Source organism: Theobroma cacao, chromosome 6 (assembly GCF_000208745.1).
Source record: "Theobroma cacao cultivar B97-61/B2 chromosome 6, Criollo_cocoa_genome_V2, whole genome shotgun sequence".
In the NCBI taxonomy this organism is placed as follows: Eukaryota; Viridiplantae; Streptophyta; class Magnoliopsida; order Malvales; family Malvaceae; genus Theobroma; species Theobroma cacao.
Window position 1 is genome coordinate 16,036,791 of NC_030855.1, and position 26,344 is coordinate 16,063,134.

At 31.9% G+C, this 26,344-nt stretch overlaps 2 protein-coding genes across 2 annotated transcripts; both read left to right on the forward strand.

Moving 5' to 3' along the window:
• On the forward strand, positions 3,527–5,026 carry LOC18595869 (F-box/kelch-repeat protein At1g80440). The gene has a single exon (XM_007023989.2). It carries the CDS (start codon positions 3,678–3,680, stop codon positions 4,749–4,751), a length of 1,074 nt encoding a protein of 357 aa, XP_007024051.2. The 5' UTR covers positions 3,527–3,677; the 3' UTR covers positions 4,752–5,026.
• Positions 7,796–9,914, forward strand: LOC18595870 (F-box/kelch-repeat protein At1g80440). Its single transcript, XM_007023990.2, has one exon. It carries the CDS (start codon positions 8,138–8,140, stop codon positions 9,206–9,208), a length of 1,071 nt encoding a protein of 356 aa, XP_007024052.2. The 5' UTR covers positions 7,796–8,137; the 3' UTR covers positions 9,209–9,914.

A 26,344-nucleotide genomic window follows, 5' to 3' on the forward strand; every position in this document is an offset into this window, starting at 1 on the left:
ATCATAATTCATCAATTCCTAGCTAAATAACATGAACTACAACCAAAACCATCATCAACATGCCCTATAGAAAATTCGGCCAAATGAGGGTGGTTGAAGAACATGTGATTTTCTTGCTTATTTTTCCTTCCAAACATCACAAAATGATTAAAAACACTAGGATATTATGAAATCTAGCAAAATTCATCACCAAAACTTCTCTCTCTAGATTTGGCCAGTAAAGGTTCCCTCTTGAAAACTTGAATTTCAACCATGGAGAATGAAAAAGAATGCATGGGAAAGGTAGATCACAAGCTAAAATTAAAAAATCTTACTTTTACTTGCTTGATTCTTTGAAATCCAACAATTTCTCTTGAATTTTTCTTTCCTAGGGTTTGTTCTTCTCTTCTTCTCTTTTTCTCTTTGTTCCCTTGCTTGGCCAGCCATAAGAGTGATTTGGGAGGAGTGTGTGCTGGTTTTTTTTAAAGGGAATTATAAAAGGATTAAAATTTACTACGTGTCACCATGTAATTAGTCCATGCTTAAAACTTAACAATTAAGCATTCATTCCCACCACATATAATCTCTCACTTGAAAAAAATAATGGGTGAAATTCATGGGTTTCACAAGTGTCATGGTAGTGTAAAATTCTAAAATTTTCAATTACATCCCCCATGGACATATAAAATGATCGTTTAGCTCCTATATTCGAAAAAATATCGAAATTGAAAATTTTCACTTCTCAAATTCAAATAATGCTTTAATTAATCAAATTTAGTCAAAATATCATCCAACATTCCAATTTTGCCCTTGAGTGGCAAAATGATCATTTTGCCCCTACGTTATGAAAATTCCCGAATTAACTCCAAATCAATCCTCGTATTCTGAATCATCATATTAAGACATTCTAAGATTCAATAACTCTCAAATACATCGTAAAATCTATAGTTGGCCTAGTTCGAGGCTTTAATCAACTTAATTGTACTACTAGGTACAATACCGACTTTTTAAAGATTTTTCGATACATTCACTTATGCAAACATTCTATCAAGTATATGAATGACATGACAAGTATAAAATAGAGTAAGGCTTGACAAAAGTGGCTACAGATTTATCGAAAAGGAATCATGATTCCCCTTGTATGAAGCCTATAACATGCCCAAATTTTGGATCCCAAACTTTGACTCTAGCTTTTCCAACCTTCTTTGTAGAAAATATTCCAAGGCTTGGGAGCTGGGATTCAAACTTTCCATAATGCCAAGACATAAATTATTATAACCCTTCCATTATTTTTCTTGTCTCAAAGCTAATTATAGTATTTTGGAAACGGTGATGAGAGCTGCACACATGTAACGTAGTTTAGGATTTTGGCTTTGTGTCGGCCTGAATGTAAAAAGAAATGCATGCTTCATGCTCCTCATCTTTATCTTTGGATATTATTCACATTCTTTTTCAATAACTATATGCCATAAATTTTGATAATTTTGTTTGCATTATACCAACTCATCCTTATCTTTGGTAACTACCAAACAGAGGCAATGTTTTATTGTACGAACGAACTAAGCAGGCAGTTGCATGTGGCAAGTCACCTCAAACAAAGCCAGGTTGGTCCAGACAGGACCCTCACAATAATTGGTCAGTTAAATACGTATAAAAGGAAAAGAGTTGCTCTCACGCTTTCTTTTTCCTTTGTGAATAAAAAAAAATACCAACAGCTTAACTTTAACGACAATATTCCGTATTTCTGGTAGATATGGATAATTAGACTAGGCATGTTTCGTAATGGGATAAAGTTAAATTATTATTTGACTAAATTTGTTTGCTCCTCAATGCTTGCCCATTCATGTGCTTTTCCATATGCTTCATACATAGTTTGACTATTCATGATATTCTCTAAACCAAGAAGAAAAAGTGTGGTATATTACTATGTGCAGAAAATTCAGAATCACAATAATAATATATAATTAAATTGAATGAACAAATTGCATTCGGCTAATATATTGTTGTAAGAATGGTATAAAATATCATAACTTTCTTGGCTTGGGGTGTGTTTCCTTGAGGACATTAATGGTAAGAAAGATTTAGTTAACCTTGTACAACTTCCAAACAATAGGATAAATTGAATGACACTGTGTTACTCATGATAAACCTTTTTTTATTTAGTTAATAATATTAATTTAGTCTTTGATTTGGGAACTCGAAGCTTATGGTTTACAACTTTAAAGTGCCAACTGTTCAAATTTCCTTTGTTTAAAAGGACTGGACGCGGCTTCAGGGTCTGTGACCTCTTTCCCCAATATAGAAAACCAACCTCCAGGCTTTAGGTATTATTATTGACAAGTAGCTTTATAGGCTTTAAATTAACATGGTCAATTTCAACTTGATAATTCTTTAATTCTGCACAAATATATATATATATATATATAATAGTATTATATTCTTTACATGTCATTTTACTTGTTCAGTTTCCCTAGAAAATACTGACAAATTCATAAAGCAAAAGTTTAATACTACTCTATAAAGAGTGGTACCGACCTGACGAGTTGATATCATATCTGTTGGCTCTCAATTTGAGTTCAATGGTTTTTTTTTTTTTGGGAAGTTTTCTAATTCATTTTAATATTATTAATTACATTGACTTTACCTCTAATCAAATTGTTGGTCCAAGCTTTTTAATTTGTGAGGGTTGAGAAAGGCCAAGGCTCAACAAAAATCCCCAAGGCTGTTTTTCAGAATCAGTGTATTGGGACAAATGATCACTTGAATTTGATCTTTAAAAAGGAGAGGGAAACTTTGGTCTCATATCTTGTTTGTTAATCATGATTACCTTTAAGCCACAATTCTTATGAGCCTGATTTTCAATGAATGCTTGAGATTAGGGGGATTAAACATGGGAAGGACTACTATTCCTTTGGTTTTACTACTACTAATTTATAAATGTTGATGTTATAATTATACTTCATTTGACTTGAGATCAGGGATTGAACATGGGGAGAAGTATTAATCCCACCACGAACCCTTCATTCACCTGCATATTTGACAAATTTTTTAGTCAAATGTTTAAGTATTATTATCTCATTATCATGAAATGCATACTAAATAAAATAAACTAGACTCTTCAGTGGAATAAAAAGAAATAAATAAATCTGGTGGATGAAAATTACTGGTAGTAAAACATTCCATATGTAGATAAACTTAAAACGGTGAACATGCTTATCAGAATTACTGATCCCAATTCCAAACATATTTGATTATTTGGCCAAACCAAACTGATTTGCAGATGTTCCAGACACAATGCCTGCGACATCCCAATATAATATAATATATATATATTTTAATCATGAAAAATTCAAGTAATATATTCTATTAGATTACCTGGCTTGAAGGTTTCTGTAATATCTTAATAACCCCATTATAGAATTCGAAGTTAATGGGAACAAAGAAAATTAACGTCATGCTGTTCCGAGGTCTCCATTGGTCTTTTGGGTCAAAAGAAATACTCTCTTTGACTTTTCCATAAGGCCTGCATGGTTCACCTATAAAGTTTAGCTCACTTTAACCCCCACCCCTATAAACGGAACCATCATTCCTTGAATCAGATGTTAGACCCATCTTCTTCAAAGCTGCCTCCTCTGCCCATTTTTGAATTCTCTTCTTTCCTAGCTTCTCCTTATCAACGCTCTCATTTCTAATTTACCATGGACTTGATCCCTAATCTCCCCAACGATATTGCTCGAGAATGTTTAGTTCGAGTCTCCTACGATCAATTCTCGACGCTTTTGTCGACTTGTAAAGGGTGGAAGACTGAGATTGAGCTGCCGGAATTTTTTCACCTAAGGAAGGCTACTGGCCACGGCCAACAACTTGTTATCATGGCTCAGGCACGGGTTGACTGGGATACGAAACAGGGTGTTCTAAAAGAGTGCTCTGCTAAACCTGTTTATGGCCTTTCTCTTTTGAAGCCGGATACGGGAAACTGGGTTGACTTGCCTCAGCTTCCTGATGAATTCCCCGATGGGCTGCCTTATTTTTGCCAGCTAGTTGCTGTCGGGTTTGATCTTGTAGTAATGGGTGGTTTAGACCCGGTCACCTGGGAGGTGTCCGATTCTGTCTTTGTGTTCAATTTCTTGACTGCAAGGTGGCGGCGGGGGACTGATATGCCAGGCGTACGGCGTTCACTGTTCGGATGTGCATCCGATGCTGATGGGCTGGTGTATGTTGCTGGTGGACATGATGAGGAGAAGAATGCTTTGAGGTCAGCACTGGCATATGATGTGGCGAAGGATGAGTGGATTTCTTTGCCTGACATGGCAAGGGAGCGCGATGAGTGCAAGGGAGTTTTCCACCGTGGCAAGTTCCATGTCATCGGCGGCTATTGCACCGATATGCAAGGCCGATTCGGGAAAAGTGCAGAGGTGTTCGACATGGCCATGTGGCGGTGGGATCACGTGCAAGATGATTTCTTAGAAGCCAGCACGTGTCCAAGGACTTGCATAGATGGCGACGGTGCGGATATGTATATGATTTGTGAAGGTGATGTGGCCGCATTGAAAGACGGCAGATGGCAACTGATTGCCAAGCTCCCTGCCGATTTGTGCAAGATTGCTTACATGACAAGGTGGCAAGACAAGTTGCTAGCGATTGGTTCTTCAAGGTTCGATGAGCCCCACAATGCTTACGTGCTGAATTTGACGAAATCCGAGTGGGCAAAGTTGGAGACCCCGGAGAAATACTATGGTCATGTTCAATCAGGATGCTTCTTGGAGATTTGAGGCAGAGAAATAGATGATGCTGATATTGCTGTACAGAAAAATAGCAATTCCAATATGATCATTTCCTCTTTCCCCAAAACTTTGGATTTATTTTAGTTGAAGAGTAATTAAAATTATGTGTATGTGGGTCTTGATAATATATTATGTTGATTTAATTAGTTTGAAATTGGGGGCCAAATAAAACAAATTACAGAAAGCGAGTTTATAGTATGAGTTACCAAACCACAAAAGGAGGAGAAAAAAAATGCAAATGGTAAGGTCAAACAATGACTTTATAACTTATGAATATACAATTGAAGGCTAGCTCTCCCATAATTCATTAGACTCTTTGATGTTGATGGACCTCCAATATTCGTAATTTTACTTAAATCTTCCACTACTTAACTCAAACTGTTCTTTTGACTTTGTAATCATCTAAACTCTCCCAGGAATTTGATTCATGTACCGAATTGAGATGATACACCAAATATTTGGTCACTTTAAACTAAGCTATGACTATCTGTTATTAGTTTCAACGTTACATTACTTTCATTTGACTTTGGAGCTGTTCGAAAGATGGCCAATCCTACTTTCTTTCCCTTTTATCTAATTTGAATAATCCTCTATTATTAATCATATGAGATTCACGTACATTAATTATCAGTAAATAAAGAGTTTTTTATTTAAAGAGTAATATAATTTTTTTTTATGTCTACTTATCGTTTGTGAATCATCAAAAACAATCCATTATCAATTATTTCAAGATGCTTTTAAACTTTTGCTCTTTTATTAGGAATTCTTTATGAATTTAAGCAATTGATTTTAAAGGGCAAAGTTTACATAAAGTTTCTTCAATAGAATAATTGGGTAGGCTCCTTAGTAGGAAACGAAAATCTCATATCAACTGTCAATTAAGGTATTAAGACATATAGTGGTGAATCTTGATTTTCCACACGTCTATAATTGAGTATAATAAAAAATCAACAATGTTTTCCACGCTGGGTAACCTTTTCGGATTCATAATAATTTTTTTACGTATAAAAACATTCTGTCTTTTTTTTGTTGTTTTTCCTGTTTTCACATTGTTGATGGAATTAGTAACAATGGGACCCTGTTCCATGTCACTTTCCGCGGCTGCAAGGTAATCAGGCAGGGCAGCCATTGGCAGATGGGAATTTAGTTACCAAAAAGTCTAAGACAGTAACATTTTGACATTTGGTTAATCAAAATATTTGTTCAAGGGGAAGAAAATCAAATATTGAAATGAGATACAACAACATCATTTTCTTTTATTCAACTTTGTCTAACTTTCTTTTCAATTTGAATTTATAAAAATACCATCCATCGGCTTGTAGGAGTTACAAAACGTTTGATACGATGAAAGTGAGAGCACATTCCTTATGATGTATCTAATTAAATTACATTATAATATTTATTTGTAACAAATTATTACAATATAAGATTGTAATGCAATAACATTATAACCAATAGATGTAATGTGATTGCAGTCTTACATTAATACAATCAGATTGCATTGCATTTTGCAATGTTATTAAAAATATTTTTACTTTTTAATTTTGTTACTTTGTTAAAAATATTTTACAATGCTATAATTTATTTTTTTATATGTATATTTTGAGGAATATCTTTTTGTTATTCTCAGTAGTCATAGTGACTATCAATAAAATTTATATTATCTTTTAAAAAATATATATATAATATAGAAAATTATATTAAAAAATAAAAATAAATTCTATAAGGTTATAATAAGAAATAAAAATAAAATATATGACATTAAAAATATATTTAAGAGGTGATATAATATAAAAATTAATTATAAAAAATACAAGCATTTTAAACTTGTATTTTAATAAATATGAGTAAATATAAAAATTGACATTATATTATTAGCAAAGTACTTACATGCCGAGCACGCAATGTTATTTCTCTGCATTTCAATTATTACTTTACTTATATGTCAAATACTACAATGTTATTTTCAACGTAATCATATTGTTTGAAATCACATTAATTATAATCATATTACTTATAACATATTACATTATAAAATATTAAATAGTGATAATAAAAAAAGCGTGTTGCCATCCAACTCGTTAGTTTACTTTAAATAAATTCTTCTTTCTCCAATTATCACATTTTGATTTTTCACGTTCACGATTAATTAAGAAGCTCGCAATCCTATCCATCTGTTGTGAAAAGGAAAGGGCAAAGAATTTCATGTATGAACACCACGCCTTCGCACTCTCTTTCTCACCCTATGCTCCTACACTCCTATTGGCTATATGATCGATCAGTTATTAACGTAATGCTTACCGGTGACGTACCCAAAGAAATTTTAATTTTTTTTTTTAAAATTCTTACCTTTTGCAATTTTATAAAATTATAAAAATTCACCAAATTCACCATACACATTATTGGAATGGAATCATGAACATAAAATAAAGTTCAATCATTTAGCAGGATGACATGAATAGCCTCTTAACGTTGCTTCTAGAAACAAAAATATAAGATATATAAAACTCGAATTGTTTTTTTTTTTGCAAACAATTAGGACTAAAAATTTAAATTCTTTTCATAAAAAAATAAAATAAAGTCTTGTCCATTTAAGTGATGTTCATCCCTTTTCTTATGTCACGTAAAGGGACAAACATCAATAAATTTCCAAGTCATGTGCGTTGAATTATTAGTAACTACACATTATATCTTTAATACAATAAATACCGTATCTTTTTCCCCTCAAGTTATAAATTCTATGTATTTACATGCTTATAATTTCCAATTTTATGTTTTATTTTTCAAAAGAAAAAGCAAACACAAAATTATAATTTTTATAAGTAACTACTCTTGTTATTATTATTATTATTATTTTTGAGACCCTAAATTCTTGTCATTTTAATTACATATAATTTTACAATTTTAACAAATTTAGAAGAAGTCAAAACTAATATGTAAGTGGCAAAAGCGATTCATAATAGAAATAGGAGTAAAAAAAATTTCAAAATAAAAGCCTGGAGAATCCATTGAAATGTAATAGCTACAAAGTAAATATAGTTAACAAAGCAAAACCGGCGACAAAGAGAATCCGTTGAAGGCATATATAATAAAAAAATACTATACCGACAACAGCTGCTGATGATCCAATGGTCTCCCATTGTCTCTTGCGAGTTACCATCAAACTTCTTCATTGCCTGTCCTCTTCTTCAGCTTTATCATCTCTAAACACTTGCAACAGTTCACTTTCCTATAAATCCCTCCAAACTAACTCTCTCTCTCCCCCAACCCCCCCACCCCAAAACTTCATTTCCTTTCTTTTATCCATATCCTCTCTTCCTTTTACATTTACAACAACCACTCTTTGTTAGCCTTTTATTTTTCAACAGATTTACATGTCCGCGATGGAGCTGATTCCTGGTCTTCCTAATGATATTGCCCGTGAATGTTTGATTCGTGTCCCATACAATAACTTCTCCAACATTGCATCAACCTGTAAAGATTGGAAGGTTGAAATTCATTTGCCAGAGTTTTTTCGTCATCGAAAAGCCGCTGGCTGTAGTAAACATGTGATGGTGATGACCCAAACCCGAGTCAACCCGAGAGGAAATTTCGGCCTGAAATGCCAGGCCATGCGGGTTTATCGCCTCGTGCTTTGCGAGCCGGATACCGGTGACTGGTGTGAGCTGCCTTCGGTTCCGGAGCTGTTTGATGGGTTGCCCATGTTTTGTCAAGTTGTCGGAGTCGGGTCGAACCTTGTCGTGATGGGCGGGTTGGATCCGGATACTTTTGAGGTCCGGAATGCTGTCTATGTTTACAATTTTATATCGGCCAGGTGGAGGCGTGGGGCTGATATGCCAGGTGTACGGAGGATATTCTTTGGATGCGCGTCGGATTTGGATCGGATGGTCTACGTTGCCGGAGGACACGATGGCGACAAAAATGCGTTGAAATCAGCAATGGCATATGACGTGGCAGCTAACATGTGGGTTCAGTTGCCTGACATGGAAAGAGAGCGTGATGAGTGCAAGGGAATTTTTCACCTTGGAAAGTTCCACGTCATCGGCGGATATTGTACAGAGAGGCAAGGCCAATTCGAGAGCAGTGCCGAGCAATTCGACATTGCCACGTTTCAATGGAGCCCAGTGCAAGATAACCTGTTGTTAACCGGTGCGTGTCCAAGAACATGTGTGGCAGCTGACGGAAAATTATACATGTGTCGGGAAGGTTACGTGGCAAGACTGGAGGGTGACACCTGGACACCAATAGCTGAGCTGCCAGTTGAAGTGTGCAAAACAGCTCATATGTGCACGTGGAAAGACAAATTGTTGGTGATTGGTTCATGGAGCTTCGGCGAGCCCCACACAGCTTACGTGTTGAATTTGAGAAGTTACACGTGGAGCAGAATGGAAGTGGGAGAGGAATATTCGGGTCATGTTCAGTCTGGTTGCTATCTGGAGCTGTAAATGGGTTCAAGTGGTTGCGTGTGTTTCGGTTTGGTTGGCTCTATATGTACGCATGAAACAGCCCTTTTTTGTAAATTAAATGCAATTTTGATGCTCTGTACCTGCTAGTCAAGGCTAACAGGATAAGATGCCTGTATATAGAACAGTTTTAAATAAAGGTTGACAAGGTGGCATCAGACAGGGAAACCTGAAGAAAAAGTGAAAAGTTGTTTGACAAGGTGTCCGCCTTTTAAAAGGGCAAATCCAATGCATAAGTTGAGCATTTGAGATTGGGATGATGAGAGAGACGGGGTATTACGATATCTGGTGCATTACATGGCATACAAGGCCCACCCCAACGCCCACAATCTGAGTGCACCCTGCAGTGCCCTGAGAGCGAGCCTGGAACAATGGAACAATGCTCGTGGATTTCTTGCTCTCTCGTTTTGCGTGAATGCAAAACCATGGGTCAGGACACATGGTTTGCGATTGCGAGTGGCGTCAGATCAGATTCATCCAAGTGCTCAAAATCTACGCATTTTTATGATTTATGTATCGTGGCAATTACTTGATGTTTAATGTATTACCCATACAAATATAATCTGAATACGTGTGTTCACTTGCAATGAAGATGAGGCTTTAACTTTACTTGAAAAAAAAATTATAAGGCTTCAGTTTTGAAGTGAGAAAGAGAATGATAAGCATTATTGAAGCAAATTGTTTGATATTTACAAGTGTTGATTCATGGCGCCGGCTGAAGCACGGTTAACGTGTTGCGGGGTTCCTGGACACTGACAGTTATAAGTCAAGAAAAGGAGGTGAGAAGAACATCAATAGTCTACGCCTGTCAATTTCATCACTACACTTTTTACTCATCCAACAGTTCTAAATCTGTACTAGGACCACCAATGGTGAAAAAAGGCCATAATAGTCAGATTCTTAGTGCCAGAAAACGCAATGATAGTGAAGTGTACCATTGAATTTCTCTGCAAGAGCGAAAGAGAGAGGAGCATTTAAGTTTGGTGGAGTCTCAATCAACAACGGGATGACTAATGATGTGATCATACAAGTTTTGTAATATATAATTTTGGGGCAGATGATCTTTTAATCCTTTTAAGGGTCAGCAAGGCTCCAACTTTTTCAAAAAGAAAAAAAAAGAGTAGTGGACTAGAAGATCAAATCCTCCTGTTAAGTCACTCAACAGATTGGAGAAAGGATATGCAGAGGAAGCAGGAGGGCCAACCTAGACAGACTCGGCGGGCTTGTGGGTTAATTCTGTAATACCCCCTCACAAAAAAAATATTTTGTTTTATTTGATAATTGAAATATAGTTTGGAATTATTAATAAAAAGAGAATTTTTTTTTTAAAAATTGGAGTAGATGTATTTTAATTGATATTAGATTACTTTATCACGTTTAAAAAGAAAATCAATCAATTTTACTTTATCATATTTAAAAAAAAAATCAGTTAGTTTTAAGTAGTCAATTAATCTTATCATATTTTAAAAGGAAAAGCAATCAATTTTATCTTAGCATATTTAAAAGAAAAAAAATCAGTTGAAAAAAAAATCAAAAGAAGTTAACTCAATCTTATATCATTAGGCTTAAGAGAAAGAAGAAGAAGAAGAAGATAGAAAAAAAAAAGGAAAAAGTATTTAAGGAATTTCTTATTAAGTTATGATTAGGGTTGGATTTTTTTGTTTAAGCACAAAAATCTTAAATTACTTTTACTCAAATCCTGTACTATTCCGGTGAATTTTCAGTAGCATGATGGTTTTTGTAAGTCTTGAAAAGATATTTCCAATAGTTTTTGTAGCATCTCGTTTGGCTTTATAGTTAGGAAGAAACGAATTTAATTGACTGAAAACCTAATTTTAATAGTTTTAATGATCCAATTTTGAGTAATTGAAACTCCAAATTTCGATAATATTTTGGACCGTTTCTTTGAGGGATTTTATAGTATGAAATGAGTTGTTTAAATTAGTGTCAATGGCTCGATTATGAGCTTCTTATGTTAAGAGAATTAAGGCCTTAAAGTAAATTCGTTGATATTGAAAACCTAAAAATCTAGGTATTTTTGTGATGATTTTTAAACTTTTGGCTTTTAAACCTTGAGAGTCTTATGTTCTTTTTAATCGAAACAAATATTGGTGTTATAGTATAATATGAATACTTCAAATTGGTGTTGATTTTATCATTGAAAACAATTTGGGTTAAGAATTACAAGAGTTCAAAATAAGTTAAATGACCATATAGATTCAGAAAATTTCAAATATTAGAAAATTTTCTTTTTTAANAAGTTAAATGACCATATAGATTCAGAAAATTTCAAATATTAGAAAATTTCTTTTTAATTTTTTTAAAATTTGATTTTAATTAATGTTTGATAAATTCTATTGTAAACTTCATAAATATTGGATATGTGATTTCTAATGTATTATATATATACATATTTATGTCTAAAAGTATATATATTTATATTTTTAAACTAATTCCTTAAGTTAGTAAATTTTATAAAAATATAAAAAATTAAGAAAAAAATTACAAACATGATTTTTATACGAAAATAATATTATATTTTTCTTAGAAATTAAAATCGTTACTGATTTTATGATTTAAGTTTAATTATTAACTTTATTTGATTTTTTATTAATTCATTAAAAAATAATAAAACATTATCTTATTAATTGAAAATATTCTTAAATTGCAATAAAGGTTGCTGCACACCCTAAGTGCTTAGGATGGTCAACGGAAAGTCACTTGTCAAATTTGTTTGCAAATTCAATTATGATTTTTATATATTTTCTTTAAATATTAAATAACTAGGAAGATTTTTTAATTTGCAGCTTGAAAGTGAACTTGACAAAATCAGGTAAGTGACTAATATCCCTTTAGTGTTTTAACACCCTAAAAATTAACCTCACTGTAAAATTGAATTTCTTATATTATATATAATATGTTTTATCCTATAATTTGTTAAAATCGGACTGAATATGCAAAATGTATATATATAATTTTTGTATTTCGGATTTTAGAATGTTAATTTTTACGAAGTATGATATTTGATTTTTTTTAAAATTTTGGATATGATTTTTGTCTAACATATGCATTTATGACTATATTTGTGATTACATATATAAATACCTAGTTTAAAATAAATATGCTTTGTGAAAGTGAATATTATCGTATTGTGAATTTTAGTAATCAGTAAATATATTTCGTTTTGTCTCCTAATATGGTTATGTTACGATTTTGCCAATGGAGGTTAAATGTTGGATATGTCGAAATGTATTCTGTGATTAGAGATCAATTTTCCAACTACACCATCCATTACAGAATAGTGATATTTGTGATATCTGTTTAGAGCAGCGAATGATTGCCTCTAATATATTTATGACCCATGCTATTGGGATTAATTGTGGTATGATTATAACTCATGCCACTAGGGTTAATTGTAATTTTTGTTATGATTATGGCCTATGTCATAGGGGTTAAATATGGTCATAGCATGTTATGGGAAACCATTAAAATCTGTAATAATTTTGAAATCATATTTTATCCTTTTATTAAAAAAATCATTTGAAATTAAGATAGTTTTGTGATTTGAATTAGATTACTCAAAATTTTATTTTTGATGTTCATATGAGAAAAAATAATTTTAGTCTAAATGTTTTGTGCATGCTTAATTCGGTTAAAGAGATATTAGTCACTTCCTGAGCTGTTGGACTCACTCTTTCACATTTTTTTAACTTGTGATTTGGTTAAACACATGAGAAATTTTGGAGAGTGACATTTTGTAAGGTAGCATATAGTGTTAGTTTGCTTTCGGATTGTTTAAACATTATAACCCTTTGAGCTACCTTAAATTGTTATTCAGGATTTTATCTTTACATCTTAGCTTATAGTATTGGAAGCTTACTTTTGAACATTGTTGAATTATATCCCTTTGAATTATATTGATAGACTTAGCTTTGTAAATCATTAGATTTTTCAGAAATATTTGACCCTCTAGTTGGTTGGATACGATATATGTTTTTGCACCTTACATGTCTATAGGATTATATCTTATAGGTGTGCGGCGTCTGTTATGCCTCGGATCTGGGGGTGCGACAAACTCATTAGAAGGCCTAATTCAATAGCCAAAGGAATGTTTAGAAGTTTAAAAGCCCAGGAGATAGGAGATCTCTTTGATATTAAAAAGCAAAAAACAAACGAAATTCACATGAAATGAATTCACTAATCAAAAGGCCGGTCAAGTCATGGAGAGTAGAAAAGATTATTTATAAAGAGTACCAAATCATGTTCCAATGCTAGAAAGTGAAATGGTTCTTTGAACCTTGAGTGCAAAATTGCCCTGTCCAAATTGTTGGGATTTAGCATATGACATTAGTTGTATATTAATTTTTGGGGCAATACAACAATCAAATAATGGTGGAATGAACATGGAAGGCTAAGTTAATGCATAAACTATCTCCCATGAACGTAATGCATCTATTGATATAGTAGTCATTGTAAACATTGTTATCAATCGAGTCCCCCTGTAACCTTTCTTTTTTTGGAATGAACCTTCATCTCCATGTGCAATTGTAAACCTCCACCGTGAAGTTAATAACTACAAAAATGATTGTTTTGAATAAATAAATAAAGGTTAATTTAGGTAATTGGCCCTTATACTTTACAAAAAGTATAGATGTAATCCCTATACAATAATTTGTATAAATTGAGTCCTTACACTTTGTTGATTTGATAATTTCAGTCCTTGACTCTAACACCGTTAAATTTAACTGCTAAGCATGCTAACATGGTAATTTGACTAAATTGATGTGACACTACCAATTGATGTGGTGTTGACTTTGTGTTGAAATGGCATGATTATGCTGATATGGCATAATGCTGATGTGGCCTATCTTTTTGGCCTTTCCCCTTCCTTTCCAAAATTGCGTTTGTGTTTTGGGGCTTCAGGTATATAGATGCCATTTTTGCTAAGGCAGAGGGTAATTCGAAAGATCCACACTTACACGGAAACTCCATGTCTCAAAAGCTTCTCTTTTAAAGCACCCAAAAAGCTTCTCTCTTATAACACCCAAAAATGTAAGTTTTTCTTTTGTTTTTTTGAAACAAAGGAGATTTTCTCCTTCTGAGTAAAAATTGTTCTCATTTAATTACACCTACTTGAAAAGTAGCTATGAAAGTCCCTTGTTTATGACATCCATTGAGAGAAAGATGGGTCAGCCTTAAAAAACTAGAAATTTGACCGCTAACACTACTAAGGTTCAGAGTTCAACTTCATCCTTTAAAAGGTGGGATAACCAGTATCCATTTTTCAGATATGGGCTTCCAATGATTTGATTAATTATGTTTAGGGCATGCAGCCTTGGTCATCTCTTGGAAGGCAGGTTAGTTTTGGTCCTTTACCTAATTGCAAATAGATTTTGGGAATTACTTCAACATATTAGGCTTGTGTTTCATCTAGGAGGTACCATATCAATAATGAAAACAGAAAATGATACTTTTCTGTTGTTGATTGGATCTAAAAGCTTTATTAGTATTCGTTATGTAACATTATTAAGCTCTGTTATAAGATGATTGCTAGGAAAATATGTTTCTTTTTGCACTTTTTATTTTCAGTTCATTTTTGGATTGCTAGGAAGGTTTCCACAATTAAGCAATGGTGCTAGTTCCAAGGGTGGCATTTGTTCTTAACTTGTAAAGTTAGCTAAAAATTTTAGAGTCATCATATGGTTGAAATTAAGACATGTTTAATTTTAGGAATGGAGATGAAGACTTCTAAGAAAACCCTATGTTTGCACTCAGCATAGGACAAATATTATTTTTTGTTAAGGATGCCTATCTTGGAAAGGTTTTAAGGCATGATAAGATCCAAATTTATCTCTCTATTTAAGATGATGGATAAAATTTACCACCCATCGTGATTTTACTATTTTACTTTTAAATTTGATTCAACAATGGTCTGGGCATTGTATAGGAACTGAACTCCTAAAATTAAATGTTTTGACTTAGAGAACTGTGAATATGACATAATGCAAGTTATGGAGGAAAATGATAGGTGCATAAATGTTCTAGTTTTGGAGTGTGTGGATGGCTTCAATTTTGTTTTCAAGGCTAGTGTAAAGGGACGATCTAATGTTACAGTGGAAATCCCTTAGGTGGATTAGCTTAAATTCTCACATCAAATTCTTTTTTTCCAACTAATTGACAAGAGAGATGGTAGCCTGAGAGGCTTTTGGGAACTTGATCCTACAGTATTGCCAGTACATTATTTTTTTTCTTAATTAGAATAGTAAGAAAGAAGTCTAATGTTGTCCTTTTTTATTTCTGTAATAAAAGTCTTATAATTGTCTTTCAAACAAAAAAAGGTAGAGGTGGAACATGCAAATGGTAGCAAATTTAGCTTGTAGATTGAGTTTTTGAGAGTTTATAGCCCAGCTACTGATGGAAAGATTAAGTCAATTAGAGGTGAAAAGGTACATATTATAATTCTTGTCTTAAACTAGTAAAGCCACATATTTTGCATGGTCTTTAGATAATTTTATTCTTCTTTTTTTTTTTGCACAATCAATACTTTCTATATTTTTGTGAACGTCGATTATTTGTATACAAAGTAAAATTTTAGTTATCATAGAGCTAGATGTGAATTATATTGCTATAAAATTACAATAATAGAGCTTGTAGCTCTTATGGTAGCATATACGTAAAGAGATCGTAGATACAACAAATACACAAATGGTGTGAATGTGCCATAAACTTAAAAAAGGCAATGCTTTTTTTTGGTGCTCTAGAAGGAACATCTCCACTTGGATATAATGAATTGTAATGTACATCTCCAATTCTTTTAAATTTATTTTAACACTTGGATATAATGAAGAGATTTTATGTTTTTTTAAAATGAGCAAGTGTCATGTTTGATTGTTGAGATTCCTTTATCAGGTGATATCTAGGCAATGCCTTGTGGGGATAATGTTTGCTGAACCTATAGGAAACTATGAGGTAAGGTACCTTCACTAAGTTCTTCATTTTTTCTTTTATTTTTATATTAAAAATTATGGTCTCAAGTTGTTATATAGACGTTTTATTGGCTGAATAAATTTTTTTTCTTCTTTTATTTATTTTTTATGTACTTTTTATTGAGTACTAGTTGTTGTCATATAGACATTTTATTGGCTAAATGAAAGTGTTTTCTTCTTTTGTTTATTTTTTATGTACCTTTTATTAACTTCTAGTTGATTCCAGCTGCTTAAACTTTGTGTCACTTCTTCTGTCATTTTTCTTTCATAGAAAATTCAAACCATCATTTAATTATGAAAAAGAAAAGATTGAGTAAACTTTTGCAAACATAATCAAGTTATAAGTTTTTCCTTAATAACATTAAAAAAAAACCAAGGAAACATCCATTAGCTACATTGATGTGATACCGAAAAAACAAAAATCTATAATTTTCAAGTTTGAAAATGTTGAAAATTAACAACATATCAATGCAACACTTTCTTGTGTTGAAATTGGTGTTGATGCTATATTTGCTTCTTTATGTTTTTTATCAAACTTTTTCTTTCTTTGTGCTTGAGAACAAAAACGATAATGATATGTGAAATTCATAATGGTAAGTATAATACTGCAAAAATAAGTGAAAATAATACTAATACTTACCAGCAGTTGATTTGTAGTAATGCATGAATTAGACTTCATGACTTTCCTTTCAATAATCATTGCATTAGGTCTTCTAGTCTTTTTCAATAAACAAAATGTTTTTTATCAATATATAATATTAAAAAAAAATAAATCAAGTAATTATTTACTTACATTGAGTATAAATATTTCAGTTGTTGGTATCTACCCTTGAGCCAATTAGATTGGTCAATAAATATATATTGTCATTGAATGCATACTTAATCGCATAACTATATGTGATAGAGGTTTTCCTTCATATTAGTGCAATAATAAAGAGTTATTAAGTACTAATTGGATGAAGTCCATGAAACATAAAGGTCTTGCAAGAGAATTGTAAAGTTGTTACAATTATGATATCACTATGCATTGAAGTCATGTTTTTAAAATTGTTCTTGGTTATTATGTTGTCAAGACAGTGCATTGAAAATACTGAAAGACTGGTACATGTTAAGCCTCCTTTTTTGGAAAGTAAGCAATCGATTTTATAGATTGAAGTATATGGGATACAAGAAGATAACATGGAGGTTCTTGTTAAAGATAAGTTCGTTGAACATGATTCGCTATGAGGACTCCATTTGGTATTTCACTGAAGTGTCTATGGAATATGTTTTCATGTGTAATCATACAACTAGTCCTTAGACTTGAGACACTAGGTCATATTGAATGGAGAATGACATACTTTGATTTCACCTCTACTAGTTTATAGGCTATTAGATGCCTAAATAGGGTGTTTTTGGGTATGTCATAAAGCATGCGAAGGTGAATGAGTGGTCAAGAGAGGATTTATCACCCTAAGTGATATGAGAGGATGTATCTCACTTGTTCTCAATTCTTGATTAACTTGTATAAAGTCTTTGGCCAAAGCATGATGAATTTGAAGAAAGTTAGTTTCTTAAATTCATAAGATTAGTCATAAATTATGAGAACTAATATGGAATGTTATAAGTAGACACTGAGCCATACTTTATGACATATCCGGGATATTTGATGAAAGGACCGTATTACACTAAGAGGCTTATCACTGAAGGGCTTTGTCAAATTCTTTAATTGACTCTCTAACATTTAGGTGGTCATGATGTATTGCTAGATACCACTCATGATCTATAAATATAACTTAATTATCAGATTGATATTTGATTAGGATTTATATTTATTGCCAACATGTTAGAAGCCTAATGGGTTATACACATTAAGTGACATGATTGGGATTAAATAAGGATAATTATTTAAGTTGGACTTAATTGAAAAAGATCAAAATAAAGTGAGAAATTAATTAAGTTCACAGAAACTTAACTAAATTAAAATACAACTGTTGTATTTAGGGTTACAACTTAGTTTGGCTATATAAATATGTTATGTTAGCAAACTAAAACTCTAAGCTTCTAGCCATTTCTCAACCAGTTCATAAAATAAGAAAAAAATAGTTTTCTTTGTCTGACAAAAATAAGACTTAGTAAGAATTTATGGTCCCTTTGTTTTAGAAGCAAAACTTGCTAGCATAAGTAAAAACTCTTACCTGTGAGAAGGTTTTATTCGGTTACTGTGTGGATTACTGTTAAAGGTCAAATACTTGGGTGGCTAAAGATTTGACAAATCCTAAAAGTGAAGAAGCAAAGATTTGATTTAATTGGTACTTGATTACAGTATCTAGAGTAATGTATATAACTCTTAAACTTATGAATGTTTATAATTAATTAAAAAATTATATGAAAAACACAAACATTGATCCTATAGGATTCGGTTGTTTTTCTGATTAAATGCTAGTTTATTATTCCACTGTGTTATTTTTTTAATTTATTGATTATTTTCTTATTTGAGCATGAGGTCGAATCCTAGCACCAATCTCAAGGTCTTGGTATAAATCAATCCCTTCTTGATGTGGCCATGCTTTCCCTTTATTCTTGTCTCTTATTGAAGAGTCACCATTTTTTTGCAAATTAAAACATAGCAAATGAACTTTATATAAAAAAACAAATAAAAAAAGAAACACCAAATGCGAATAAAACCAAAGGCATATGATATTCTAAATCCCATGTATCAAATTTCTTTCTTAATAACAGTAAAAATATAACAACATATAGAACTGAAAATTTGACATTTATCTACCTTGCTATAATTATTACTTGTAGCATCAATATTACTCTTGATAGCAAGGTGTTCTTTTTGTGTATTGTTGCCCATTGTTCTCCTATTTTGAGGCATTGAATTATTAGAAGTGATATGCAAAAAGGAAAGTTAACAAATTAGTATATGAATTATATAATTACAAAGAAAGGCTTACATAGATACAATGAAATTATAGTCTTACAAATTCTGTTCTCCTTGGACATCCTAGCTTGTTGTGGCCTTCTTGAACACGATAAGCACATGTCAACTTCTTCCCAATCTTTGAAAGTCTGGTTCTACTCTTTCCTTCAAGTGCTTTCCTTTTTCTTTTCGTGGTAGGCTCACTAGGCATCCTCTTCACCAAAAAAGGCAAAATAGGACCATATATGCTTTTGGGCCAAAACATCATTCCTTTTACTGAGTTCAACATGTTTTTATATGCACACAAATAAGTTTGCTTTTTGTACCATGAAGATATATAATCAAGAGGATCTGAACCATCATACATAATTGCACTTATAGCATGCTGACAAGGTATTCCACTTTTGTCCCACCTCCTATATGTACATGAATGTTGTTGCAACATTATAGTGTAACTCTCCCTCTCTTTTGTTACTAAATTACCCCAATAAACTTCATGTTTGCCCTCTTTATTCCATTCAACCTCCCACTTAGTACTAAAGTTCCTATATTTTTCCAATTTTTTAATAATCTTAGGTCCATAATTAGTCTTCCACTTACTCACATACTCTTTTTTTTGCACCAATCTTTTCATCACATATATTTTAATATACTCTAGCTTGCTAATGATAGGCTTGCACCTAGCTTCTAATATCACCCCATTAAATGTTTCACACATGTTGTTGTCAATTACATCACACTTAATAATTTCAAAGAAAAAAGCTTGGCACCAATCTTGGGGTGGCTATTTTTCTAAAAGATCAGCTTTTGCTTCTTCTCCATTAATATAAGTTTGCCATGTTTTTAAATTTCTTGTTTAACTCAAGTCGGTTTGGAGACCTACCACAAATCCAAAATTGTAATTACAAATCTTTTCCCCTATATTTCTTCCCCCATCCGGCATATATATGTCTAGCACACCTTTTATGCTCAATTAAGGGCAATAAGTCCCTAATTGACTTTACAAGACCCTACAAGAGTAAACAAACAAGATAAAGCCATATTTATAAATTCACAAAGACAAATTATATCATAGTTGAAATAATAATAAACGTAAATAGTGTACCTTTTGCATATCAGTGATGATTGACCACCCAAGCCCATCCCCAATGCCCAAATCAATACATAATTGGTCTATAAACCAAGTCCAACTTTCAGTAATCTAGTTTTCCACCACTGCCAAAGCAATTGGGAACATTTGATTATTCCCATCCCTTCCAACAACCATAAGCAATTGACCTTTAATCAATCCTTTCAAAAAACATCCATCAAGTCCAATCATGTGTCTACATCCCTCCAAAAAGCTTTGTTTTAAAGCTCCAAAACATATACAAATTTTCTTAAAAACAGGCATCAAATCAGGTGTAGGCTTGTGGGATGTGACAAAAATAGTACTTTCAGGATTTGTCAATTTCAACTCCTCAACATAATCATTCAAAACAAGGTATTCCCCTTTGTACTTCTCTTCAATTTTTTTAATCACCTCAAGCTTCGCTGCTTTACACACACTAAATGACACCCTAACTCCTAAATCCTTCCTCACTAGTGCCCTTAGGTGCCTAGGCTTAATGAAAGGCATAGTAGTAATCTTTTCACCATACTTTCTTGCAATCATAGAAGCTGTCACCTTTTTATTCTTTGTTGGGGGCAAGCATGAGTGCTCAAATTCATATTTTTTCACCATGTATATCTTGTTAGTAGCACACAATGAGCAAAGAATAGTCCACTTGCAGTTCTTTGTAATGCATGCAGCTCTTACTCTTTGTTTATTATTCTTTAAGAACTTAAATTCAAATCTTTTTCTTGTTGACAACTTATAAATAACATTTTTAAAAACCTCAAAGTTTTCAAATCTAAGCCCAACCACAAAATCATCAAAAGGGACCATTGGATTGTAATATTTATCACTAGACTTCACTCTCTGTGCATCATCTTCATCGGAGCCATAACTAGTGTCTATAAAACTCAGAGGGTCTGATGAATCAAAGTACTCACTCTTGTACCCATCCACCTTGTCGGTATCAAAGTTAGGCCTAGAAGTTTGACTTTTATTTCCTACATCCGCAACAGAAAAAATAGGTATATCATTATCACCATATGGACCATCATCATCTCCATCAATACCTAACTATTTTTTCCTATTAACATACTCTCTTAAATCTTCCCTAACAACTTCTAATTCTTCATCTGCATCTGTATCTTCATCAGTGACCCACTTCACATCCATCAACCTATCTTCATAATCTTCACTTGAATCACTTCTAACATCATTGCTATAGCCATCACTTACATTCACTTCATTAACTCCTTTATCCCTATTATTGTCATGTTCAATAGCATTCACATTAACTCCTTGCAAATCACTATCGAAATCCTCTAATGAAGGTGTGGGCCATCCATTATCATCATTACTTTTAGTACCAGTCACAACAACATCTTCATCAAGCTCGTTTATACCTTCACTAACTTCAATTGAATCAAGAAGTGCAATAGGTATATTCATGTCATTAGCACAGTTCAACTGTTCTACATAAATATCCAGAGTCATCTTCTTTGTTAATTGATCAACTAATTTTGCATCATTGCTATAATCACCTAACAACTTCAAGCTTGTGTTTAGTGACTTCCCATCTTCAATATAGTAATCTTTCACTGTCTTCGCTAAATCATAACCTAAATCCTTGATTGTAGATAGAATAGTCCAATAGTAAATTTGATTAGGATCTTCATCATACTCTGCTACTGACCCATTAACATATCTAACTCTTGGTGTTCTTACCAATTTTCCTCCATGATGGTACCTTAGTTTGCATATTTCCCAAGTCATCCTATATAAAATAAAATATAAAAATCAATCATTTGCAACAGTTTGGCTAACTCTAAAAAAATTAATGATCGTATAATAATAACTGTTTCGTAAATATTATTGCCCCAATCAACCCTAAAAAAGAACAAAAAATAAATTTATTAGTGTTGTCTCTAAGCTAATGGAAGGTTGATTTAATTTGAAGGTGACAGTAGAGTAAACTCATAAAGTGTTAAGCATAGTATCTGAAAAGTGAAAAGAGAAAGTGAATAAGGGGTGTCATATTTCCATTGCTTATTGCACCATGTGTTTTATGCCAATGTCAACATAAATATCAAGTTATTTTTTCTCATCATTCTATATTTATATACTGAATTTATTATTTGCTAGCAAGTTGCAACTATACAAGTTATAAATTGGAACTTTATTTTATTTTATGTATAATTTGGATAGCAACTAAGCTATTACAGATGATAATACAAATGTTTTTGTATATGGTGTGTTGATGATTGGCTCCTTTCTTCACATTTCCTGCTGTGTTGTTGATGACCTCAAGTTTTGGGATGATTTGATTTCTCGGAAGTTGGTCTCTCAATTCTTTTGGTTTGTTTTTCTGTGTGAACCAAGAACTCTGATTGGCTCTACTCCTTTTTCATTACTACTTCTTGTTTTGATTGGTGATTGTGCGTGGCTGATTTTGGTTGTAAGTTTTGCCGTTGATGAATGCCTTTAGGGCATAATGTATTGCTGCCATTGCTGGGATCTATTTGAAGATAGAACTGGGAGTTTGTGATTGTTGCATTGAGTTTGTAGGGATTTGCCAATTGATTCTATTTGTGATGAAGCTTCATGACCTTGATTTTGGCTACGATGTCTATTGGTTTGGTTGTTCAGAGTATGAGCTGATAGGGAAAGGGCTTTTTTCTTTATTCTTTTTGTTAAGCCTTTGTGTTGTTTTCGCGCCTTGGAAAACATTTAGACCTTTGTTGGATATTTTGGGTCACTATTCTCTGTGATGTGGAGCTTAGTTATATAAAATCACTACAAAAAAAAGGTTTTTTCAGAGGGAAAAAATTCCGTTGAAAATTTTTGTTGAAAATTTCCAACAAATTTTCAACGAAAATTTAAAAAAATTTTGAACAATTTTTTTCGACGGATTTCCAACGAATTTTCAACGGAAAATTTCCAACAGAAAAATTCCGTTGGAAATCCATTGAAAAAATTTTTGGTGAGCAAAAAAAGACAGGAGACAACCAATTCTGACGGAATTTCTAATGAAAAATTTTTCATTGAAAATCCGTCGGAAAGTTCAAGGACAAAAAAGAATTTAAAACCCGGTTGAAGTTTCAAACGGAAATTCCGTTGGTAATAGTAATTTTATATTTTTTTATTTAAATATTTTAAACTTTTTATAAATTTTATTAATCTTTTATAAAAAATAGATATTATTAAAAGCAAATATATTCATATGTGAAGTTTATAATATTTAAAAGNGGCTGAATTAGAAATTGTGTTGAAATTCTATGAATTGTTTGTTTTGCCTTGACAGGTTGGGTAGTAATATAATTCCCATGTCATGCTGTCGAAACTTTTATTAATTTGGTGGGATATCGATTAGCTTACTGCAGTGGGCGGGTTTCTGTGGACCAACCTATTAGAAGGCCACGGTAAACCCCGTTATATTTACCTTAATACGAGAGGTGCGAAGGGTATCTCCTAAGGTAAAGCTTTAGAGCTCACTACACGCTAAACCACAACGTGAGGGTGAACTCAGCCAACGCCAAGGAACAGTTATGTTTTAAAACGTACAAATATGATTTATGGATATATGTCTTTTCTTTAACGGCCTTGGAGTACTCGGTTGGATGCCTCCGATCAAGGTATCCCCGAGAATGAGTTTTGGCACGAACCAAGATTTTAAGAAATTCATAAGCCATACTGATTATTTGAGTGAAATGAATTTATTTTATTTAGTTGAAATGAGTTTGAGACATTATGAATCATAGTACGATGAACTATTTTAAGTTGTCTCCATTTACTCGGCTTTAGATATTTTAGATGATGTTTGTTGACTCACTGAGTTTATATAAACTCACCACCCTCATTTTCACCCATTTCAGGCTCAAGATAGTCTGTAGATAGCTGATTTTGTCGAGGGTTACAGTTGGATTTGCATCCTAAAAAATCGTAGGTTCGCAGCCTTCGTTACTTTTGGTCATTCGAGGGGGCCCACATGTCATTGTAAATTAAATTACACACTCTGGCTCACTGTGTTACTATATGTACGAATTTATTTTGCTTTACGCTACAAAAATTATTTACAGATATCTCTATAAATATTATTCTATAAGAAAATGAAATATTTTATTCTAATTGCTATCATTTCACTTTAAATGAATGTTTTAAACATCTAAACTTATTTTTGCTTATGAAATATGTATTGTTCACTCATATACTACATTTTTAGATGGTTTTGAAATTTTTGAGAAAAAATGACCAAAATACCCTTGTGAGACAAAAATTATTTTTTTTATTGTTTTGATTTGAAAATAGCTTATAATCTTTTAAAATATGATATTAGCTACTGTTGCTCGCAGGGGAGGTGAGAAAACTGATATTAAAGCCTTGCGGGGTTTCGGTTGGCATTTCGGGTAATGAATGTCTATCGGGACATCGCGGCGGTTGTCACGGGCTCGAGGAGAGTACCGGGTCGTGACATCTTCAGTACCCTTCTGTTGCTTGTGAGTACATTGAAGAACTCGGAAAATGTGACTTAACGTTGCTTTTCCTCTTCCTATAATCATAGAAACATGTTAACAACATAAACAATTCACTACAAAAAATATGGTTTTTTTTTACGAAAAAATTTTCGTTTGAAATTTTCGTTGGAAATTTCCAACAGATTTCCAACGAAAATTTAAAAAAATTTTGACCAATTTTTTCTGATGGATTTTCAATGGAAAATTTTCAACGAAAAAATTCCGTTGGAAATTTGTTGGAAAAATTATTGGCGAGCCAAAAAAGAGAGAAGACAACCAATTCTGACGGAATTTCCAACGAAAAAATTTCCGTTGGAAATCTGTTGAAAAAATTTTTGGCAAGCAAAAAAAGACAGGAGACCACCATTTCCGACAGAATTTCCAACAGAATTTCCGTTGGAAAATTCCAATGGAAACTTTTCCATTGAAAATCCGTTGGAAAGATTTTTGGGAAGCAAAAAAAGACAGGAGACCACCATTTCAGACGAAATTTCAGTTGAAAATCCATCGTAAAGTTCTAGGACTAAAAAAAAAATTAAAACCCGATTGACGTTTCAAACGAAAATTCCGTTGGAAAAATGTATTACCAATGAAAATTTTCCAATGGAATATTCCGTTGGTAATAATAATTTTTTATATCTTTATTAAAATATTTTTAAATTTTTATAAATTTTATTAATCTTTTATAAAAAATTGATATTATTAAAATCAAATATATTCGTATGTGAAATTTATAATATTTAAAAGTTTAATTATGTTTTCTTTTGCTTATTTTTTTTACTTTTTTGTAAACTTTATTGAATCATAAATTATAAAATAATAATTTCAAATTAATTGATTCTATAACATTATAAAATTGATAAAAAGAAGAAAATAAATGTTTAAATTTTAAAAAACACATGATAAGATCTAATAAGAAATTTTAAAAAATACTAATACTTTATGTATGTTTTAATATTAATTAGTTAATATATAAATATTAAGATGATAGATATATAATGAACTTATTAATCTAATAAATTTAAAATATATTAGTTTATTATATCTATGTATACAAATTAGAATGATAGCTATATTTGACTATAGATATAAACCTGCATTATTAAAAGAAAAAAACTTATTGTATTAATATTAAATTACAAGTTATATTCTTTAACTGATATAACTTTAGAAGTTAATATATATATTTATGTATGTATATGAGATATTTAAATATCCTACATACATATATATTAATATGTTTTATATGTAAGCTTATAGTAATTTTATTTATATGATTATAGTTATTAGTTTTATTAGTTATTATCATATTTTTTATAAAATTATATTGATAAGCAATTATACAAATTTTGTAATATATATCAAATTATATTACATAATATTTGTGTCATTAATATATATAATAAATTTAGTAATATACCATTATGTTTTATATTGAGTAATTTTTAAATATTAATTTATTGATAAAATTCAAAATATTTAAATTTTTGTTGCTAGGGTGACTTGAACCATGAAAAATGTGTTAAACTTTAACCAAGTCTACAACTCATCCATTCTGATTTTAAAACTCCCCAACTTAATTTCAAACGAATTAAAACTACCATATAACTCAAATGGAAA

Coding starts and splice junctions, on each gene's coding strand:
- LOC18595869 (XM_007023989.2), top strand. CDS start 3,678: ATGGACTTGATCCCTAATCTCCCCAACGATATTGCTCGAGAATGTTTA.
- LOC18595870 (XM_007023990.2), top strand. CDS start 8,138: ATGTCCGCGATGGAGCTGATTCCTGGTCTTCCTAATGATATTGCCCGT.